The sequence below is a fragment of the Sinocyclocheilus grahami genome, unplaced genomic scaffold (genome assembly GCF_001515645.1).
Source record: "Sinocyclocheilus grahami isolate Dianchi unplaced genomic scaffold, SAMN03320097.WGS_v1.1 scaffold231.1, whole genome shotgun sequence".
Lineage (NCBI taxonomy): Eukaryota > Metazoa > Chordata > Actinopteri > Cypriniformes > Cyprinidae > Sinocyclocheilus > Sinocyclocheilus grahami.
In genome coordinates, this window is record NW_015505410.1 from 301,688 (window position 1) to 322,622 (window position 20,935).

General features: G+C 37.9%; 1 protein-coding gene and 1 long non-coding RNA gene across 4 annotated transcripts; one reads left to right on the plus strand and one right to left on the minus strand.

The window, feature by feature from the left end:
* Window positions 1-2,800: 2,800 nt before the first annotated feature.
* Window positions 2,801-6,233, plus strand: tent5c (terminal nucleotidyltransferase 5C). Of its 3 annotated transcripts, none has more exons than XM_016288389.1 (2): window positions 2,801-2,842; window positions 4,844-6,233. In XM_016288389.1, exon 2 carries the CDS (start codon window positions 4,856-4,858, stop codon window positions 6,023-6,025), a length of 1,170 nt encoding a protein of 389 aa, XP_016143875.1. In that variant the 5' UTR covers window positions 2,801-2,842; window positions 4,844-4,855; the 3' UTR covers window positions 6,026-6,233. The 3 variants fall into 3 exon arrangements, with proteins under 3 accessions (XP_016143875.1, XP_016143874.1, XP_016143876.1); XM_016288388.1 differs by lacking the exon at window positions 2,801-2,842 and adding an exon at window positions 3,016-3,125; XM_016288390.1 differs by lacking the exon at window positions 2,801-2,842 and adding an exon at window positions 3,368-3,386.
* Window positions 6,234-14,585: 8,352 nt separating this feature from the next.
* LOC107597371 (uncharacterized) lies at window positions 14,586-20,692 on the minus strand. Its single transcript, XR_001610454.1, has 2 exons — window positions 20,545-20,692; window positions 14,586-15,639 (listed from the first exon to the last, which is right to left on the minus strand). It is a non-coding gene; the product is annotated as an uncharacterized lncRNA (long non-coding RNA).
* Between the last annotated feature and the right edge of the window lie 243 nt (window positions 20,693-20,935).

Here is a 20,935-nt window from a genome sequence, read left to right on the forward strand (position 1 = left end):
AATAGATCCCCGAGGGTTGCTGATGTCACAGGAAAGAGATTATGAATGTCACCATGAGTCATCGGACTGATAGACGGGAAAAAAACAATTGCGTGGATGTCTGTAAACGTAGTGGAGTGTTTAATGTGTTAATGGCCTGTATGTGCGTGTGCGCGCCTCCTTCAGTGTGTTTAATGTGTTAATGTCCACCGGTTAATCATCCATAGCATGGACAGTGAGTCATTTTCACTTGGCGCTGAGCCCAGCTGCAGCAGGTGGCATTGCTACTCCTCAAACTGTATGGCATTCACCTTTGAACAACACTGCTTAATGCTTAATTTCTACTCGATTCAGTGCTCTCTGTGAAGTTTATTTATTCTATCAGGTCCATCTGTGAAAGAAAATGCTTCATAAGACTTCATGTATTGCAAGATGTTTCTCAAAGACATTAACCGTGCTGTTTGGTGCTGTTTATGTGATTGATGCTATAAAAAATTTATTCAACTATTAATTAGTCTTAGGTGTGACTTTCTTCTGAGCTCCATGTGATGTTGTTGGCAAACATTTGTGATAGAGCTCTAGGGTTGTTGAAAGAGGGCAAATGACACCTGGCTCATGACCTCTACCGCCTCCTTTCGCCATCTCTCTTTTTTTTTCTTGTGGTTATTACTCATGACAAGTTCTTTAAAAAAATCCAACTAAGAAAACGTTTACTATCCAGTTTGGGCAGTAATAATCCAGATGCTCTTATTTTGTACATACTGACATAAATCACTTTCCTTCACTTAAGTAGCACATCTTTCATGCTTCGTCCTCATTTTAATATGTAAATGCATCATCCTTTTTGGAAACTTTACCTTGCTGTCAAGACTGGAAATGTAATCAAATGTTTAAAATGTGGTGCAATTATTCCCTAAAACAATGTTTAATGTTGATTGTTGTGTGTGTATGAATCCGCGTGGGAATGAGGCTCCCATCATAAATGTCAGCGGCTCGGGGAATAGCATCTTGTCTGTATTTTTTCTTATCTCATATAATTATCTGCACGTCCTCACCATTGACGTCATGTTAGATTAACACAAAACTGTTAGGACAGTCCCTCAGATCCAGTTTCTAATTCTCTCTCTGTTGCTGTCTCATTCTCTCTTTCTCTTTTCTCTGCCATTCACAAAATTCATTGTGGTTCAGAGACCCAGCACACAAAACTGGAGTTTCCTCACATGCTACTGAGCAATCATTTCCTGTTTCGCTTTCTCATGTAATTTATACCCACATCATTGCTAAGAAAAGATTCAGAAGGGACCTACAGACCGGAATATCCCTCCCTCATATTTCCTCTGGAGGCTGCACTAGGTCTGTTGATTTACTCGGCAGCATCAGCGATATGCTGTATGTGCTGATGTTGTGTTTTCCCCAGTCATGCTTATTCTTACTCCCTCAAACTCACCATCCACAATTTCACTGACACTCACCACAGCGTGGCCCATTCTTTATAGACTCAGTGTAAATGTATGTAATAATTATTTGAGTTTCTCATAGATCCAGCTTTTCAAAACACAAATATGAATTAGTGTCTGTTTTTCTCTGTTATGAAGGACACAGCCTACAAAAGAGCATTTGTGTGGGGGTATGTTTTTGAGGGCCACATTTTTAAAAATGTCCTCACAAATATAGTGAACCCATGTTCAGAATGATTTTAGAAAAGGTCCTCACAATATCAAAGGATCATAAATTGTTTTGCTGGTACTTTACTGATACTACTGTACTGATGTGAACAGTTCTATCACCTTGTGAGGGTTAGTACTTATCATCACTATGCATATGTGAATATTTCTGCAGTATTACCTACCTGACTACATTCTTGAATATTTTAACACTTCATATATAGAAATGAAAGTCAGCTAGATGCAGCAGAATTTTAAGAGAAATACACAGATGCTTTTGTTACAAATGCACGTTACAATACATCTCTTCCTCCTAGCCTCCATTTTTTGCCTTTTATTTGATCATATATGACTATACTGTCAACAAGCACCGTCCTTCGAATGAGATGTTAAACCGAGGTCCTGACTCTCTGTGGTCATTAAAAATCCCAGGATGTCTTTCGAAAAGAGCAGAGGTGTGACCTCGGCATCCTGGCCAAATTTGCCCATTGGCCTCTGATCATCATGGCCTCCTAACCATCCCCATATCTACTGATGGGCTTCATCACTCTGTCTCCTCTCCACCAGTAAGCTGGTGTGTGGTGTGTGGTGTGTGGTGTGTGGTGGGCGTTCTGGCGCACTATGGCTGCCGTCGCATCATGCAGGTGGATGCTGCACACTGGTAGTGGACGAGGAGATACCCCCTGACAATGTAAAGCGCTTTGAGTGCCTAGAAAAGCACTATATAAATGTAATGAATTATTATTATTATTATTATTATCATCAAATGAAAAAAATATATAGGCCTATATTTTGTTTTAACATGTTTGATCATCATCATCAAACAATAGCAAATTCTTTTATTTGTTGTATAATTTCCACTCTTGACAACAAGAAGAGGCTGAGCTTTAAATATTTTGAACTGATGCCAAGCTTACCTAATGCACCTTCTGAAAAACATGAATATTTGAGGTAATCTCAAACCTCAGGTTACCAAATGTGTTCCAGTTAGTTATAACCTGCTTTACTCTCTGCAAAAGCCGGACGTCAAATTCGACACGTGCCTGTGGTTGCCTGGCAACACAAAAACCTCATCAGCCAATCACAGGCTTCGCCTGGCGCATTGATACCAACGAATAGAACGCCGTATGCTTTTGAATTCCATATAGAGCCTTAGCCCATAGATGTTTTGTATTGCGCACCTTAACATGGGAGTAAGGGTAAGTAAAATACAGACAGATTATTTATGGTTTTATCTGTTAAATAAAATAAATATGTTAATGTGCGATGATGTGTGTGTTGATGGCAAGGCTTCAGAAAAATAGTGCGCAGTGGAGGTGCGTGGAACCAGGTTGTTTTGTAGGCAGTTATAAGAGAGCGCGCATGTGTGTGCTCTTCAGAACTGAAGCTCTAGTGTTTGGAGACTGAGCGGATGGATGGAGGTGTTGGTGCGAAACCCTGTTTGACATCCACTACTTTGTGCCGACCACGTTGCTGAGAACAGTAGGTGGACCTCGTTCATGTGTATAGCTTGATACCAACGCGTTGGCTCTGTGTGATTCTGATGCAGTCGGACGATTCACTTTAAAGTTTGCGTTTCGGATTAAATGTGTTTGGTTTGCTTGGTTTGAACGCTGATCTCGCGCAGTTTTTGATCTCTCACGTGCGCTGTTTTAAACGATTGTCTTTTATTTATACACCATACTCCGAACAAAGAACTCGTTTAGATTTTTTTTCCCAACCAAATGCGTTGTTTGTAACATTGTACGTATGCTTTTATTTAACGTTACTTACGTTGTGGTTCTGATAAAGTTTATATACAGAGTTCGCGTGCAGCCAGCCATGTATCTTTATCTTCGTCTAATGTGTAATTCCATCATAATTTGGAACCAATCCAAAAGTATTCCGACTAACTTTTTCTTTATTCCAACATAAAAAGATAAAAATCTGATATTTTCTAACACGTTTATTTTCAATAAATAATCTTATTACCAATAGGATGAAAATGTCCTAATAAGACGTCAATGGGACTGTAAAAAATTATATATATATTTTTTACTTTTATTTTAATCTTGTATCCTTTAAATTCTTCCTCTGGTTGTTTTACAATTATGATGGGAATCCTGTACACATTCTACATTCTATAGTGATGATATTCTGACAAGATATTTAAGCCATGAGTGTAATTTGGTTTAGACGTGTCTTTAAGTGTTAGTGTGCGTGATTGATCAGTGCTCTTTTGAGATTAGTTTGTATGTGTTTCATTGGGCATCATGTTGAATTAATTGAGGAGCAGCTGAGTGTAACACTATGGATTTGTCCAAATACCCTCACTTGCAGTTCTCTGCACTTGACTACTTAAATGACGTATTTGCTGTATTTGGCCCAAGTGTTCAAGTGAGCATGAAGACCACAAGTGTGTGGCGAACTTTTCATTACCTGATGGGACACACTTAGTGTTGTAAAAATGCAAGTGTTTACACAGCTTTATTTTAATTTGACATACTTTGCATTTTAAAATCGACTTCTAAATGTTATAGGAACTACTGAACAGACATGACATAATTTCAATTTGTGGTGCTTCTAATTAAATGGTAAAAAGCAGTTGCAAATGTTGTACAAAATAAATCACCACTACTCCTCTTTGCACCAATAAAAGTAAACAGTTTTTCTACCAAATTATTTGTAATATCTAATTATTATATTAATATTTAACGTGCATTGGAAAGGTTTCCGTGATCTCGGCAAAAAGTCTCACAATTTATTTCCAGAACATGATGCATGATGGGATACACTTAGCCTTGAATAGCGCTCTGAAGCGGTATTCGAGATAGTGTGGACTTAGTATCCATTAAGGGCACTGCACTTTGGTATTTTGAAGACATGGGACAGACTTGCACACTTACTTCCTGTCGCGCGCACGCGCTCTCAAGTGGCCAAGACCGCAAGCGTGGGCATTTGGACAAGGGGTATAAATGCTTCAGTTTCTGTATAGAGTTTGTTTGGCCCTCTGGAAAGCCTGTGAATCATTGTTAGCTCTTCTGTTATGAGAGAGTGGTGAACCTGTTGGACATTGTATATAATGTTCTTTAAGTACACAGTGTTTTATTTCAGTTCAAGCTAATTATCGAACTAAATATTTACTCTAGATAGTTTAGGAGATTTTTTTTGAAGATTTATTGAGTCAGTGAAATTGTTTTTGCACTTATATTTTATTCCAGGAAACTCCATAGATGGCAAACATGGCCTCAGCCTCATCCAGCAGCGAAAGTGAGTCACAAAGTGTGCTTACCTGGGAGCAAGTGAGCCGCTTGAACGACGTGCTGACGGAGGCCGTGCCGGTTCACGGACGTGGCAACTTTCCCACCCTGGAGGTCCGGCTGAAGGATATTGTCCAGATGGTTAGGAACCGTCTGGAGCTGAGGGGCATCATGGTCAAAGATGTACGTCTGAATGGTTCCACCGCCAGCCACGTGCTGGTAAAGGACATTGGCTGGAGCTACAAAGACCTGGACGTCATCTTCAGGGTAGACCTTCCTCGGGAAGAGGAGTTCCAGCTCATCAAAGATGTGGTTCTGAGCACTTTGTTGAACTTTCTGCCAGAGGGGGTGAACAAAGAGAAGATCACTCCCATGACGCTGAAAGAGGCCTATGTCCAGAAGCTGGTCAAAGTGTACACTGAGCAGGACCGCTGGTCCCTCATCTCGCTGTCAAACAACAACGGCCGCAATGTGGAACTTAAGTTTGTGGACTCGATCCGGAGACAGTTTGAGTTCAGCGTGGACTCCTTTCAGATCATATTGGACTCTGTTCTGTCATACTATGACTTCTCAGAAAACCCCATGTCTCGGCACTTCCACCCTACTGTGGTCGGGGAGAGCGTGTACGGAGACTTTGCTGCGGCTCTGGACCACCTCAGGAACAAGCTCATTGCCACCAAACGGCCGGAGGAGATCCGCGGAGGTGGTTTGCTCAAATACTGCAACCTCCTGGTGAGGGACTTTAGGCCCACGGACGAAGATGAATTTAAGGCCCTGGAGCGCTACATGTGCTCCCGTTTCTTCATTGACTTTCCCGACATTGGTGAGCAACAGCGCAAACTGGAGGCTTATCTGCAAAGCCACTTTGTCGGTGAGGAGAAGAGCAAGTACAACTACCTCATGATCCTGCGGCGGGTCGTGAACGAGAGCACCGTGTGTCTCATGGGACACGAGAGGCGGCAGACGCTTAACCTCATCTCGCTGATGGCGTTTCGGGTGCTCGCCGAGCAGAATGCCATACCTGATGCATCTAGTGTCACCTGTTACTACCAGCCGGCTCCGTATGTCAGAGACCTGAACTTCAACAACTACTATGTGGCCTCTTGTAACCAGTCCATTCCAACTTGGTTGCCTTGTAACTAAGACTCAAAGATGCTTGTTCAACAACAAAATCCATGAGTTGGCCAGAAAGCCGGATATGGCAGTAAGGGATGTTTCCTTCCGTAGGCATAAAGGATATTTAAAATGACAAGTGTTTCCTTTCTTTTCTTTTTTTTTCTTTTATTTCCTTCTCTGCAGATGTGCCAAGACATTTCTGATTTAAAGTGATGTATTTTAGTGCTTTGAATTATTTTTTCCTTTTTTTATTTATTTTTTTTTTACTTAAGATTCTAAAGTTTCAGATATGTTTGCTCTCATCTCTGTCCCTGACTTGAGAGATTCATTTTTTTTCCATTTTGAAGATAAACAATTCCCATAGTGCCTTAATATATTCTAACCTTAAAAATGAAAGAAAATGCATATTGAGACGAATTAATATTTTTCCCGTGTTACAAAATAAAAAGGCCAAAAAAAGTAATAATGTTCTTAGAAATTTGGAGAGAAAAAAATACAAAAAAATTGAGAAAAATATATGAAAAATGTGAGCACAGGTGAAATAGGTATTTTAGGACTTGGGTTATCAGGAGTTTTTGTTCGCTTTTTTTTGGTACACTGGTGGGCAGCTAAATTCTTTTTGTTTTCAAATAGAAATGTGAACGGAAACATGTTAAAGTATTCATAGCAATGCGCTTCAGTTTGCTGTGTGAATGCATATAGATGACTTGTGTTCTACAGTATGTTTTTGAGAATTGTGCCGTTTGTAACTAGCAAGACTGAACAGGTTTACATCGAAGGTGAGACTGAAATTTGACTTTGGTTGCAGCATGTACAAAAAGATGCTTTTCCTTTTCCCATAGAGCAGAGAGAGCAGTTAAACAGTCCATTTTTATGAAGATGAATGAATATTTTCAGCCCTAGTGGTTAAACCTTCCTTCATCTCGGTTTAAGTGGGATAGAGAGGTCATGTTTGTCCATACAAGGTTCAGCTGTTGGACGATATGTCCTCCTGAGCTTTTTGTGACCATTAGCAGACTTAACACTGCTATGTGTAACAAGACCTCCTCCAGCTAACAGCCTAGCCAAGCCAAATAGTGTCACAGTGCTCTAAAATTATCCCTTCCTGCACCTCTCGGGATGTGCCTTGAATGGACAGCATGTGGGGTGGAATTTCTAATGGGGCAACTGTCTTTCCTGTGCTTCTGACTAGCATCACTGTACATGAGGATTGAACGCTGGTATGTCACAAAGCCTTTTCTGGTAGTTGAGGTCTGGGAGGGGTTGCCGTAGCTGAGGAATATACCCGTGCTCATTCACATGGACGTAAATGAATGTCAGTGTGGATTCCTTTCCAGTTTTGGATCTAATCGATGTTGCTGCTCTTGATCTTTATTGGGCTTCGATGTCTCCTGTCTTGGTCCTTTTGTCAGTGAATTTGATGTAAAGCCAGTTCCATGCCTTTTGTATGTTAGACAGTATTAAGTTATGTAAATGTCTATTCTTGTCCTGGCCCCCCATCATGCCCATGTGTAGTTCCTCTTTCGACATTCGTCCATTCAGAGAAGGGTAGTACTCTGCTAGCTGCTCTTACGTAATGGCCGACAGCTGCCCCCTGCCCCTCAGGTTTCCTCTTCACCTCTGCTCACGCGCCACAGCTCCTGCTGCTTCAGCTTGTACAAGCACATGCACCAGATAACCATGAGCCACGTTCCTTCTCTTATCTGCGCTCACAGACTTCTAGGGTAAAGAGAGACTGGTCACATGGCCTCCCATTCAGTGGGTTACACCCCAAAGTGCATTGAGCTGGAATGGATTTTTTTCCCCCCCCCCCCCCCCCCTCTCTCCGTTTTTGGGACATGCAGACTAAAGCAATGTTTGAACCAGCAACACGGCACATGTGCCTTTTTTTTGCGGTGACCCATTTGGGTTTCATGTATGAAACCAATGTAAAGACCTTGTAGCTCATCCTCTGGTTTCAGAACAATTTGGTGTCAATAGATTTTTGCCGGTCCATTAAACAAGGGTGAAGTATGAATGCCGTCAGATTTTTTTGAAATTGTTTAAATACCCATGTTAATGAATGCACTTTACAGGCCTTGTGACAAGCTATAAGGTGCCCCCCCCCCCCCTTTTTTTAATTTAACATTTTTTCTTTTTAGGGTGTCTCTGGGACATGGTAAAGGGCTACAGCGTGTCTTGAGGGTAACAACTCTTGTTCAGCCAACTTCCTGAAAAGTGAAACCGTTTTAAAAGCATTGTATTACTAAGGAATTTAAAGTACATAAAATGTTGGCTCATCAGGAACAAGTACTATTGTTGAACTGGTTTTCCTTTTTTGTGTAAAAGCTAGTTTGTATGATCTGTAGTGGCTGGTCAACAGAATCTCACCTTAATCTGTCCTTTTTTTTTTTCTTTTTTTTGATGTATGAAAAAGTAGTTTTGTGTGCTTTTTATCTTGTTCAAATGCGCTTCACATAGATAAGGCCTGGTGTGATGAGGCTTGGATCATTTCCTTTTTGAAGTCTGTGTAATATGTTACTTGAAAGGGGAGTGTTAAAAATGGGGGAACTTTTTTTTGAATTTCATATTCCGTTGTTTTTTTGTTTTTTTTTTCTTTGTCCCCTCTGTCAGCTGTAATTCCATATTCCACAGTGTTGCCCTTTATTCAGTAGACAAAGATGTTACACAGCTCTGAATGCATCTGTAACTGTGCAGGAGATTTATTGGATTTGGACATGCTTGTCTGAAGTGCAAGTCTTAATGATGAATGAGGCCTTTTTTGAAGCCCTTTTGCAATGTTGCAAGAAGAGTTGTGGATTTCAACAGATTTGGTTTACTTTTTTTTTTTTTTGTGTGTGTTTTGTTTGTCTGTGAGGATGCTAATGATTGTGAAAGTTTAAAAAAGTGAAAAATGGAAGTCGCACTATTATTTTGAAATGGTTATGTCGGCTCTCTGATGTCGCCGTGGTGATTTATGATGTAGATTCATTATGCCATTTTGTTTCTCGGCACTTTTACCTCACTATAATTTTCCTTTGGATGGAATTGAGAATAAGGAAAATGAGTATCAAGGCGAAAAATAAAGTATTGAAAGCCCATTCTTTTTTTCATGTTCTTTTCTTTGAAAATATAAATATAATAGATATTTTCTATAAAGTTGTTCTTTTCCTACATTAAAATCTTTAAAAAAAAAAAAAAACTTCAAACTTTAGTGATGACTGTGACCGTAGATTTGCTATTTGAGATGGAGGGAGACTTTCTTCCAGTGTTTTCTCATAATGGTGGAGACTGATAGTTTCAAGTGTTTGAATGATCTTGGTTCACTGAGGTGTTCATTCCCAAGGGTTCTCTGGCCCCTGTGGTGTTGGTCTCTGCTGCATTGCTCCACTGCCCTTAAAAGCACAAGTATGAATCAGCAGTCTCTGCTGCAGGCTTGAGCTGCTCTCTGTGGCTGATATAGATAGTCCTGATCTATATCCATCACAGTGGGCTAAAAATTCTAATCTTTAGTTAGCCCTTACTGGTACATGTATTTGATTTACATTTATTTGTATGCTAAATGAAAATTAAATGTTAAAAGCCTGTTTATTTACCTCTTATTATTGACCACATGTCTCTATTTATCCAAACATTTGTATTAGTTAAAGGGATAGTTCACCCAAACATAAAAATTTTATGTTTATCTGCTTACCTCCAGGGCATCCAAGATGTAGGTGACTGTTTCTTCAGTAGAACACAAACGGAGATTTTTTAACTCCAACCGTTGCAGTCTGTCAAATTTAATTTGGTTTTGTTTGTGTATGTTTTATGACTCTCAAAGCCGTGATTCCCATCCACTTACATTATATGACTGACAGACCGCAACAGTTTGTTAAAAATCTCCGTTTGTTTTCTACTGAAGAAACGGTCCCCTACATCTTGGATGCCCTGGGGGTAAGCAGATAAACATCACATTTTCATTTTTGGGTGAACTATCCCTTTAAACCTATATCTGTGTAGGGAAATTCCCTGACCCGTTTCTGCTTACAGATATGGTTACAGATCAACGTACTCTCTATTAAATGCATCTAACTTCCCTGTTCGGACATGATGACATTTAAAAAAAAAAAAAAAAATCATTTAAAAACGAATTTACTCATTTTTATGTATTATAAAAATATTTCTAAATCTCAGCATGTCGTGTGTGTGTGTATGTATGTGTGTGTATGTATGTGTGTATATATATATATATATATATTCATTTGAAAGTATTTTATAAGTTATATAAGGTGGGTAGGTAAAAAAAAAAAACTTCTGAAAATGAATGTGTACATTATTATTATTTATAATAATAAATAGGTTTTTTTTATTGATTTATTTTAAATAAAATATCAGAGCAAGTTAAATTCATGGTTGTGATGCCTGTTAGAAAAAAAAAGTGTATGGTGGAATTCTGTTCATTACATTTCCATGGTTACATTTAGTTGTGCACATTAGCACAATGTTGTGTGAGGAATTGTTTTTACAGTTCACTTAGTAATATCTGGAACTCTCCCATATTCCATGCACTCAAATGAAAGGTAAGGACATGCAGGTGTGTGTGTGGTTGATAATCAAAGGCCCAGGACAGTTAGTGTGCATGTTCCCACTAAGGCCCTGTGCTCAGTCACTGGAGGCCACAGCGAGAACAATGAGTGAAAATTGCTGGCCAACAATGACTGATTTCTAGAACAGTGCTGATAGAAACATGTATAGTGAAACAATGAAAGCACAGCACAATCTTTACAGTGTTACTGCACATTATCTAGAGAATCCCTCTCTCCAGTAGGCCTGCTATCATTTATAAGAGACATATGGCTGAGAGAAAGTTCCCTGTTTGAAATAACCAGCCTTTCTGCATAAGGGCCATTTGACTGCACAGAGAACAGCCTGTGTTATATAAAACATGCCAGGTTTCTGTGCACACAGAGGTTATGCTGGGGAGAGCATGTGTTTCTTCATAATATTTATGCCTCTTGTCAGATCAACTTTTAATTAGTCTTAAATTTTATTTCAGTGAACCATTACAAGACTATAAAAGATGAATACCGAGACTTTATTCCCACAAAACTATCAATCAAGCTGCTGTGTTAGTTGTTTTCAGGACCCGCTGTGTTTTTGAGGCAAAAAGGAGATGAGTTCTGTAACTAGTATGTGGAATGAAGAAAATGTCTGTTTCCCAGGTTATAAATTGTATGTAGTTAATATGTAATGTATGTAATGGTTACTGCTACTGTATCAGGAGCAGTTAAAGAAAAGATAAACACATTATTGTGTGTTTGACATGCTCTTTGTGATATGTTGAGCAGTACCTGCAGAGAATATTCCCATGGTGTTCTCATAAGGCTGTCGAGGTTCACGAGGGTTCAGCGTGACATAAGCAGAAGGTGCAAGTGGCAAACCTATCAATCCTCTGAGAAATCAAGCAGCTTAAGCAAACTGTCTTTCCTGGCCAGGAAATGGGCAGGCTGCTCAAACACTAACTGCCTGCATCAACATCTTTCAAGAGGTGCCATTTATAGGAGCTCAAGGTCCTGAGAAACAGGTGAGAGATGAAGGGAGGGATGCCAGATGTTCTTGTGGCTGAAACAGAGAGAATGAGAGAGGTGGGGTGGGGTAAGGGGGAGTAAACTCTACCGAAGCTGGGTGTTTTTTGACCTTGTTTGTAGCATTTCTCAGAAACAATCTTATTACACCTCCCAAAGTTCCTTTGCACCTCCCCCTGGTTTGACACTACTCAGAAACCTGTGAGCCGCAACCTCAAGCTCCCCACACGCTTTACGCTGAGTCACAAACTTCATATGATTGTCTTCAGGCAGATAGTCTTTCAAATGTTCATGCTTGCGTAACTGACAGCAGTGTGACATGATCTAGGAAGTCTATAATAAAATGCTTCATCATATTGTAATTTTTGTATATTATAGGAAAGACCAGGGGCTTTTTGTCACAAAGACTAATTTTGTTAATTGCAGAAGTTCACGTTAAAGTTTGCAATGTTTGTTGGTCAAAACCATGCTTTTTGTTACCTTTTATATTTTTGCTGCTTGATGATGATAGTGATCATTAATGTTTTATAAATTTTTTTAGTATTTTGCCAAAAAAAAACACTTTAATTGGCTGTTTCATGTCTAGTTCATTGTGACAACTTACCTTGCTGTGTGGTCAGTATGCTTTATCTTTTTTCTTGGAAATAACAGTGGAAATATTCAGTTGCTATCAAGACTTCAATATATACTCATAAACTGACTTATCAAAAATAAACAAATATAAATGGAGTGAAAGTGTGACTACAAATCCTGGTCTCTCCTACATTCATCCATGTTCGTTTTATTATTTTGAATATGTACAATATTCATAATTTTTCGCAAAATAAATAAAATCATGCTATTTTCACAAAGAGGGTGAAAAGATAAAAGTGGAAGAATGACAAAAAGCTGAACGGTTGTAAGAACAAAGAAAATAAAGCAAAATGTATAATTTGCATTGGCATTTTAACAGTAGCCCAACTAGAAAATACTCTTCTATTTTATTTTTACAATAAAACTACCACTTCCTGCATATCACAGTCTGATGAGCTCCTGACAACGTGCCATAAGATACGGCCAGGATCCTGTTTCTGACTTAAAACCGAATTTCATCTTTCGAATTTGATTTATGTCTATGAACTCGTATCCGATACTGCATTTAAAAAAAAAAAAATTTGCCTCGCTTTTGTGGAGTTACAACCTCAGATTCCGTATAAATGTCAGTCAGTAAAAATGACTTACTGTTTGCTTATATCATCACTTTCATGAAGTTTCCTGCTGTCGCGTTTCAAATAAACATCTTCGTGCGTGAATGATATTATTTCCCAGAAACATTTACAGGCAGAATTCTACAATAAATGGATCCGTGTGGATAAACAATGTAATATTCTACATTATGAATCAACAACCCAGAAATGTAGTAAGTGTGCTGCTGCCCCCCACTGAGCAGCGATACTCACAACACATGACCCGTGCTGCTCTCCAACTTCAGCAGTCACAGACCAGAGCAGTACAATAAGCAGATGGTCTGCGCTAATCAATGCCATATTTTCAGTTCCAGCACTGATAAAAGAGCACGAGCGTCTATGTTCATTCCCTCAATTAATCATCCTGTTGCCTATTGGGCCAATCAGTCTGTTTCATTTCATTCTGCTTAAAGTTTCACATTGTGATAAAGAACCATGAGATCATAATTCACATTTAAAGGCCCAGTTCACCTAAACATGAGAATTCTATCTTCATACTTACCCTCATGTCATTTCAAAACTGTATGACTTTCTTCTGCAGAACATGAAAGATATTTTGAAGAATGTCGATAAACAAATGGTTTCCGTTCCCATTGACTTGTATAAAAAAATTCAATGAAATACAATAAAAATCAATGGGTATCGAAACTACTAGATATCAAAATGATTCTTTTGTGTTCTGTAGATGAAAAAAAAAAAGTTTGGAATGACATGAAGTGATAATTTTGGGGTGAACTATTCCTTTATTATTTTGTGTGCATGAATCATGTCCAAACTAATGATTGGAAAACACATGGAACAGAGAATACATGTAGTATGAATATATAAGGTAAATAATGCATTTGATTAAATGATAACTGATATAAGGAGGGTTATTTAAGGACAGCTCTTGTAAGCCTGCAGACCAGCCAGTGATGATTAGGCACATTGTCCGTTTCCCAGATCCCCCTGCTGATTCCTGATGATGTTGTCATACTCGGTCTGATTCAGTGTAAAGCCAAAGCAATCTTGTCCAGTTCAGTGCAGTGCAGTTCTTTGCTGACCCCTCAGACATGGTGAGAGCTCTGCTGAAGACGGATTCATTTTCCTCACCACATGACTGACTGCTGCCTTACCAGCACTGCTTAAATGATTAAAAACAAACGGCACGACAGAAGTAGATCATGTGCTGTTGGACAAATCTGACTGTGAATATGAGAATGGACATTAAAAAGGGCTGTCCACTCAATTCAACAGAGTTTTATAAAATAAATAAATAAAAATGGGGAAGGAATTGCTGCAGCTCGATATGCAAAGATATTTAGAACTGATCCTTTTGCTCAACCCTCAAAAACAATTTTGCATTCCATTTAAGTCTTAAATTAATTCCCTTAAAACAACTTAAAGACACTGTAATATGACAAAAAGAGCTTAAAACAATGTGATTTCTGAACTGTAAAAAAAATAAATTTAAATCTTATAGAAAACGGTGTTTGGTGAGTGGTGTCATAAAAGTACAGCTATACTTTTTCGATTATTTGATTTTGATTAAACTATTTATTTGCTTGCGCAAATCACAAGTACTATGCAATCATTTGAAAGATGGCACAACCTCATACAAAAATGATAAAACTAGCCTTTTTTCATGAAATAATGTAGTTAAATTTTAAAATCTAGCATTTTAAAGAAAAAATACTTGACACCATTCGAAAATAAAAGGCTGCTTTTATTTGAAACCCATTTCACAGGGTTGACAAACTGAAAATACACTGATCATACAATTACACAAAATAATTCAGTAAAGACACACAAACAAAGATTAATGATAACATCAAATGTTTATATTCTGTTTATTCAAATATTACTTTCATCATCATAATTCATACGTCATTCTTCATTTAAAATGGTATGAAATTTAGCACATGAATCACTGCATGGCAACAGTAAGGGCAGACTAAAAAAAAACTGAATTAATAATACCAGCCAGCATCTGCAGTATCTACAATGACCTATTTACAGTGCTTCACTTTGAGATCAGACCTGTCTGTGATATTCCTTTGGCCAAGCTTGTAAATCTGCTTAAAACGAAACACAAACAGGTGCACTGGAAGATTTTAGTGTACCTCAGTGTACCACACTTAAAGGAACAGAAGAAAGGAGTATTATTATTAGGCTAATGGAAATCTCAACAGGCCAACCTGATATTAGAGCTTTACAAAGCAATCTTTCCAACATCACATCGCTCACACATGAGGAAAAGTTGCTTCCTGTCAAACCTCAAAAAACTGTAGTGATGGTTGTTTAACACCTCAGATAAAGCTGTAAAAGTGCTTGGTGACTAAAAAAAAAAAAGAGAATCAAGATAAAAGCACTTTGCAGACAAAATTAGATGAAACTACAAAACAGCAAAATATGAGGCTTTCAGATGATTGGATGGACAAGGACATAAGAAATTCAAACCAGAATTGTTTCGGCTATTTCCAGCCATTATTCATGCAGACACTGGTACATGTGTTTCACATTGGTACAAAACATTGGTTTAGTATGTTTATCAAATTCAGTCTCTTCATCCACACACCACACAAACATACCTTGTCCAAAAACAGCTTGGGTCAGGCAGGCGGTTCCTTTGGTGACAGCACGTTCAGCAGGATGTGCTTATACAGCATTATTGATCAAGAGTCTCTCACCATCACAGAGAAAACTTGCTCGTCAGGAATGCCAAAGATGCACTTTTGTCTGTGTTCATCTTGTTCACATCAGAGTCGGGGTCATTGGGTTGAGTGTTTGCCCAGTGAAAAGTGTCAGGTCCTGTCAAACTCCTCAGCTCTGGGTTTATCTGACACCATCACAGGCCTGAGGACTGAGCCGTGTAATAAGGGCTGTTAACCTGGAAGAGCAGATATGATATTCATAAGTACAGTCGAATAAATATATACAGTAGTAAAGGATACATTTGTTCACGGACTGGCTGAGAGGCACTCGCTGTAAAAAGTCAGAGGCAAATTGACAAGAGGCACCTATCACCACAACATAAGCCCAAGACACACCTACATCCTAGAGAGCCTGTCGGCACAAATATGATAGATTTAGATCTAGCTGCATGGTAAATCAAACTCAAGAGGTTGTATTTACCATAGAATACAAATATTCAGTAGGTAAGTATTTAATAAAGGTTGTGGTTTCTAGGATATTCTGAAGTAGTATGTAAGGATTCCAATACCCAAATGAGCACTTGAGGAAAGTGCTGTGCTGGGAATTAATGAGTGTCTGCTTGGATGCTACTGAATGACTCACAGCACGGCAGATGATTCACCTCCTGAAAGCTGTGAGGACAATCTAACAGAGGTGCTTCAGGCCTTTGGGTCAAATGAATACATAAGCGATTATGGTGTAAATTGTTTCAAAGAGCACAGGAAATTCATTAAAAACAAAGAAAAAAAGTGCAAAGTGGTGTTGTGAGGCTTTAGTGCGAATGAAAAGAGGGTTGGGGCTTTGTGTTTTCTTTCGTTACAGGATCGCTCAGCGAAGGGTTTCTCTCACATTTGAAACGTGGTTTTGCACGGTGTAATTTTTCATATTATTCTTTTTTTTTTAGATTTCTGTATTTATTTTGAGTCACATACAAGAAAATCTCACCTTAATTTAATTTGACAAAGAATATATTCTGAGACAAAGAGCCTTATATAAAGTTTCCATTTTTTTTTTTAGATTTAGATCTAGCTGCATGGTAAATCAAACTCAAGAGGTTGTATTTACCATAGAATACAAATATTCAGTAGGTAAGTATTTAATAAAGGTTGTGGTTTCTAGGATATTCTGAAGTAGTATGTAAGGATTCCAATACCCAAATGAGCACTTGAGGAAAGTGCTGTGCTGGGAATTAATGAGTGTCTGCTTGGATGCTACTGAATGACTCACAGCACGGCAGATGATTCACCTCCTGAAAGCTGTGAGGACAATCTAACAGAGGTGCTTCAGGCCTTCGGGTCAAATGAATACATAAGCGATTATGGTGTAAATTGTTTCAAAGAGCACAGGAAATTCATTAAAAACAAAGAAAAAAAGTGCAAAGTGGTGTTGAGAGGCTTTAGTGCGAATGAAAAGAGGGTTGGGGCTTTGTGTTTTCTTTCGTTACAGGATCGCTCAGCGAAGGGTTTCTCTCACATTTGAAATGTGGTTTTGCACGGTGTAATTTTTCATATTATTCTTTTTTTTTAGATTTCTGTATTTATTTTGAGTCACATACAAGAAAATCTCACCTTAATTTAATTTGACAAAGAATATATTCTGAGACAAAGAGCCTTATATAAAGTTTCCATTTTTTTTAAATTTTCATCAAAACATGTCAGAATTAATTATAAGTTGTTTAGATACCAAAAATACTTTAATTAAACATTAGCAGTTTAAACTGGAGTCTTATGATGGATTTAAGGCATGTTTCGGAACGCAAGGACATTTTCAATATGTCTCGTTGAAACTTATTTCTGTATGTGGTCAAATGAGGAATGAGACTGCTTTATGTATGTAGCACTACAACAAAGTCGGCTGGGATCAAGTCTGTTTGTGTTCCTGCTACTGCTTTCTTCAGAAATGTTATGAAGGCCTACCGAACATATGTGACCCTGGACCACAAAACCAGTCTTAAGTTGCTTGGGTATATTTGTAGCAATAGCCAAAAAAACATTTCGTTTTTCTTTTATGCCAAAAATCATTAGGATATTAAGTAAAGATCATGCTCCATGAAGATATTTTGTAAATTTCCTACCGTAAATATATCAAAACTTCATTTTTGATTAGTAATATGCATTGCTAAGAACTTCATTTGGACAACTTTAAAGGCGATTTTCTCAGTATTTTGATTTTTTTGCACCCTCAGATTCCAGATATTCAAATAGTTGTATCTTGGCCAAATATTGTCCTATCCTAACAAATCTTACATCAATGGAAAGCTTTTTTTACTCAGAAATTGACCCTTATGACTGGTTTTGTGGTCCAGGGTCACATATTTTAGCCTCTGAGCCAATCAACAAATGAGGAACTATTTTATTGCTGTTGCCTGATAATAATCAATATGCAATCATGATATCTGTACAAAAATAATTGTAGTACAATTATTTTTAATATTCTACAATGCAACGACAAGATTTTTGTATTTTGATTACATAATCCAAATTACACACTGTAGACCATTACTCCCCAACAATGCTTGTAGTATAGAGGTACAAAAAAAACACTTTATGTGCCTTTCAATGCTTTATGGAAAGTCGACTGGGTTATTTGAGGTGCCTTTCCATGGCACTGCATCTATTCAAATGGGCAAAGAGAGAAAGCTGAGTGCAATTGGCTTACACATTCTGCCATTTCCCCTCCTGCCCATTAACTTCCTGGGTAATCAAAGAATGACAGGAAATACTGAAGCAAGGGAGTCCAGGACTGAATCCAAAGCCAAGGCAAAGAGACCAAAAACACACGCTATACTAGCATAAAATAAGGTCAGACACATTTAAAGAAAACGGGTTTATCTATTCAAGTAACCAACACAATACAAACACACAGGCAGCAAGAAAAAATATATATTTCTAATCAAGCCTGTATGTCTGCACTCTTGCTCAGGGAACACATAAATACAGGGTGACATGCACCTGGCGCTAGAAAGACCATCCATTTAACACATTAGTGGCATGATCGATTCTTCACAGCTGCCTCACCTTTGTGCCTTCCTTCCCGCTTTCAATGTACTTTAATCCAGTGCCCTTTAATCCAGGAACAAAACAGAAAGACAAAAAACAACATCTAAAATATAGAAGGGGGAAAAATAAACGTATATGACCATACAGTGAGGAATATAATTTAGTTTTTCAGAAGGCACTAATACTCAGTGTGTCACATAGCTGCGTGTGTAATGATCTGTTTATGCGGAATTTGAAATAAAATAAAAGGTGTAAAAATCAGTGCGGAGTAGGTGGTTCTTTACTGTCTTAGAGGCAATAAGATTAGCATTTACACTACATAATGTGATGTGGTCATATGCATTCCTGAATGTAGTTTGAATGAGATTCAGACCACAAAACATTTTGGACCCACTTGCAATCGGATCATCCTAGATCAATGTGGACACCAAATCACAACAGGAACAATGCCCATGGGGTAAAGTGAGGGCATAATGGTGGTAGCTCAATTCCATGCCTAGTGGGACTTGGACCTAACCTTATTGGTAACCATCCCAGACCTTTAACCGCTAGGTAACACCACCCACCTAGAATGAAACTCTAGAAGAATGCCATGTGTATGTGCATGCTGTGAGAACACTGCAAAACTAAGACCTCAGCAATGACATGATGAAAATCAACTAAATAATGAGTGCAGTCAAATCAATGCATGGATATGGTCTGCTATTAGCTGTGACAAATCCGTTTATCACATTAGTGTCAGATCAGTTTGCTTGGATTCAACAGTGGTAGCAAAGGTAACGCATACTTTTAAATTAAGCAATGTTCTTCACGTCGAGTTAAATGATACGTTATAATGGTAATATGAGATTCTGCAATGCCAGATGACTACAGCCATAATTTTCCCATTTTCTCTTCTCATATTCCAGAGAAACGAACTGACTTTTTGTTTCTCTGTTTCCTTAAATATGTCACCCTATCCCACATAAGAAGTTGAAGTAATCTTAAGAAATAAAATGTGATGTGTTCCTTTGAGCTGGAGCAAGCAGCAGCAGCACAGCACGCAGACGGCTGAGTTTCTCACGGCTGAGGCCTCTTTCAGTCTGAGGGGAAAGACTTTCCTCCACCCATACTTTGGGTCAACAGTTAAAAATAAGCCTCTAAGCATCTCTTTTCCACAAGCCAAACGCAATCCATTTCAAAACAAAAAAGGACCTCATTAAGAACTAAAAAAGTGAATATTTTTATATACCGGCTTCACCAAAAAAAAAAAAAACTGTGCTAAAGGCTGCATTTAAAGAACAGGTCATACAGGGAAACTAGTTTGAAGAATTTGCATATAATTGCATCTAAAATTGGTCACAAGTTGTACATTTCAATTACCTTAGGCATAGAGAAAATCTTTTGCATGTTTGAGATTAATAGTTTTCCTAAACATGTTTAAGAACATGACACTTTCACTAAACTTTAAGCTCATTACAGACAGTGTCACTTTATTGTATTTGTATTATTATTTTTCTTCATTTTTTATTTAGTAGTACAGTATACTAGAACTATTTTATCTATTATTTGTGAAGAAGCAATCAAGAATTTAATTGTAGTTGCATATAATGACAATTAAAAGTTGACTTATCTTGAAATGCAAAAGCCATTGTTGACGTGTGACTGTGGGGAATTTGTTACAGAGAGGTATCTGGCTCTCTGTAAAAGTTTCCCGAAGACTTAAATATTAAAATGCAGTTTATTAAAAGTTAAACTCTCTTAAGGAAATAGTTGACCTCAAAAATAAATTTTAATTTACCCAGCCTTATGTTGTTCCAAGATATTATGACTTACTTTCTTCTGTGAAACACAAAGATGATGTTTCATGTTTTAAGTCAGACCAGTTTTATAAACAGGATTAAATGATTCTTTAAAACATTCTTCAACTCTCTCTTTGGTGTTCCGGAGAAGAAATGCAGGTTTTGAAGAACGTGACGATGAATAAATGTTGACAGAATTTAATACAGATTAAATACAAAAGAATTAGTAAAGGTCAAGTTGCATACACGCATCTTTTTCTAAGTGTAACGTCCTTTATCCTCAATGGACAATTGTAGTGTGGTAAAGGACTGAATACTCACCCGTGTGTCATACTCCAGGACGAAAGGAGGGATGTCGATCTGCTCAGGCAGGATGCAGGTGAAGAGCTGCTGGAGGTTCTCTATGTGATGGACTTTCTCTTTAAGGCTTGATACACTGAATGTTGTGAAGAACCATGTAGAGACCTGACAGGAATCACAAATAAAAGCATTAGATTGACTGAGATGGCACTTTTCATGAAAAGGGTACAAAAATTGGTCTTGAAACACAATTTATTTTGGTACAATATTATTTTTTTAATTATTACATTTAAAATTATTTGATGAACTCTGTATTAATTGATTCTTTGAAGAATAGAAGGTTTAGAAGAACAGCATTTGTTTGAAATAGAAAAGCATTTATGATAATATACATATCATTTATAATTATTTG

What these genes read in the sequence shown, in the direction of transcription:
- tent5c (XM_016288389.1), top strand. Translation starts at nt 4,856, where the DNA reads ATGGCAAACATGGCCTCAGCCTCATCCAGCAGCGAAAGTGAGTCACAA.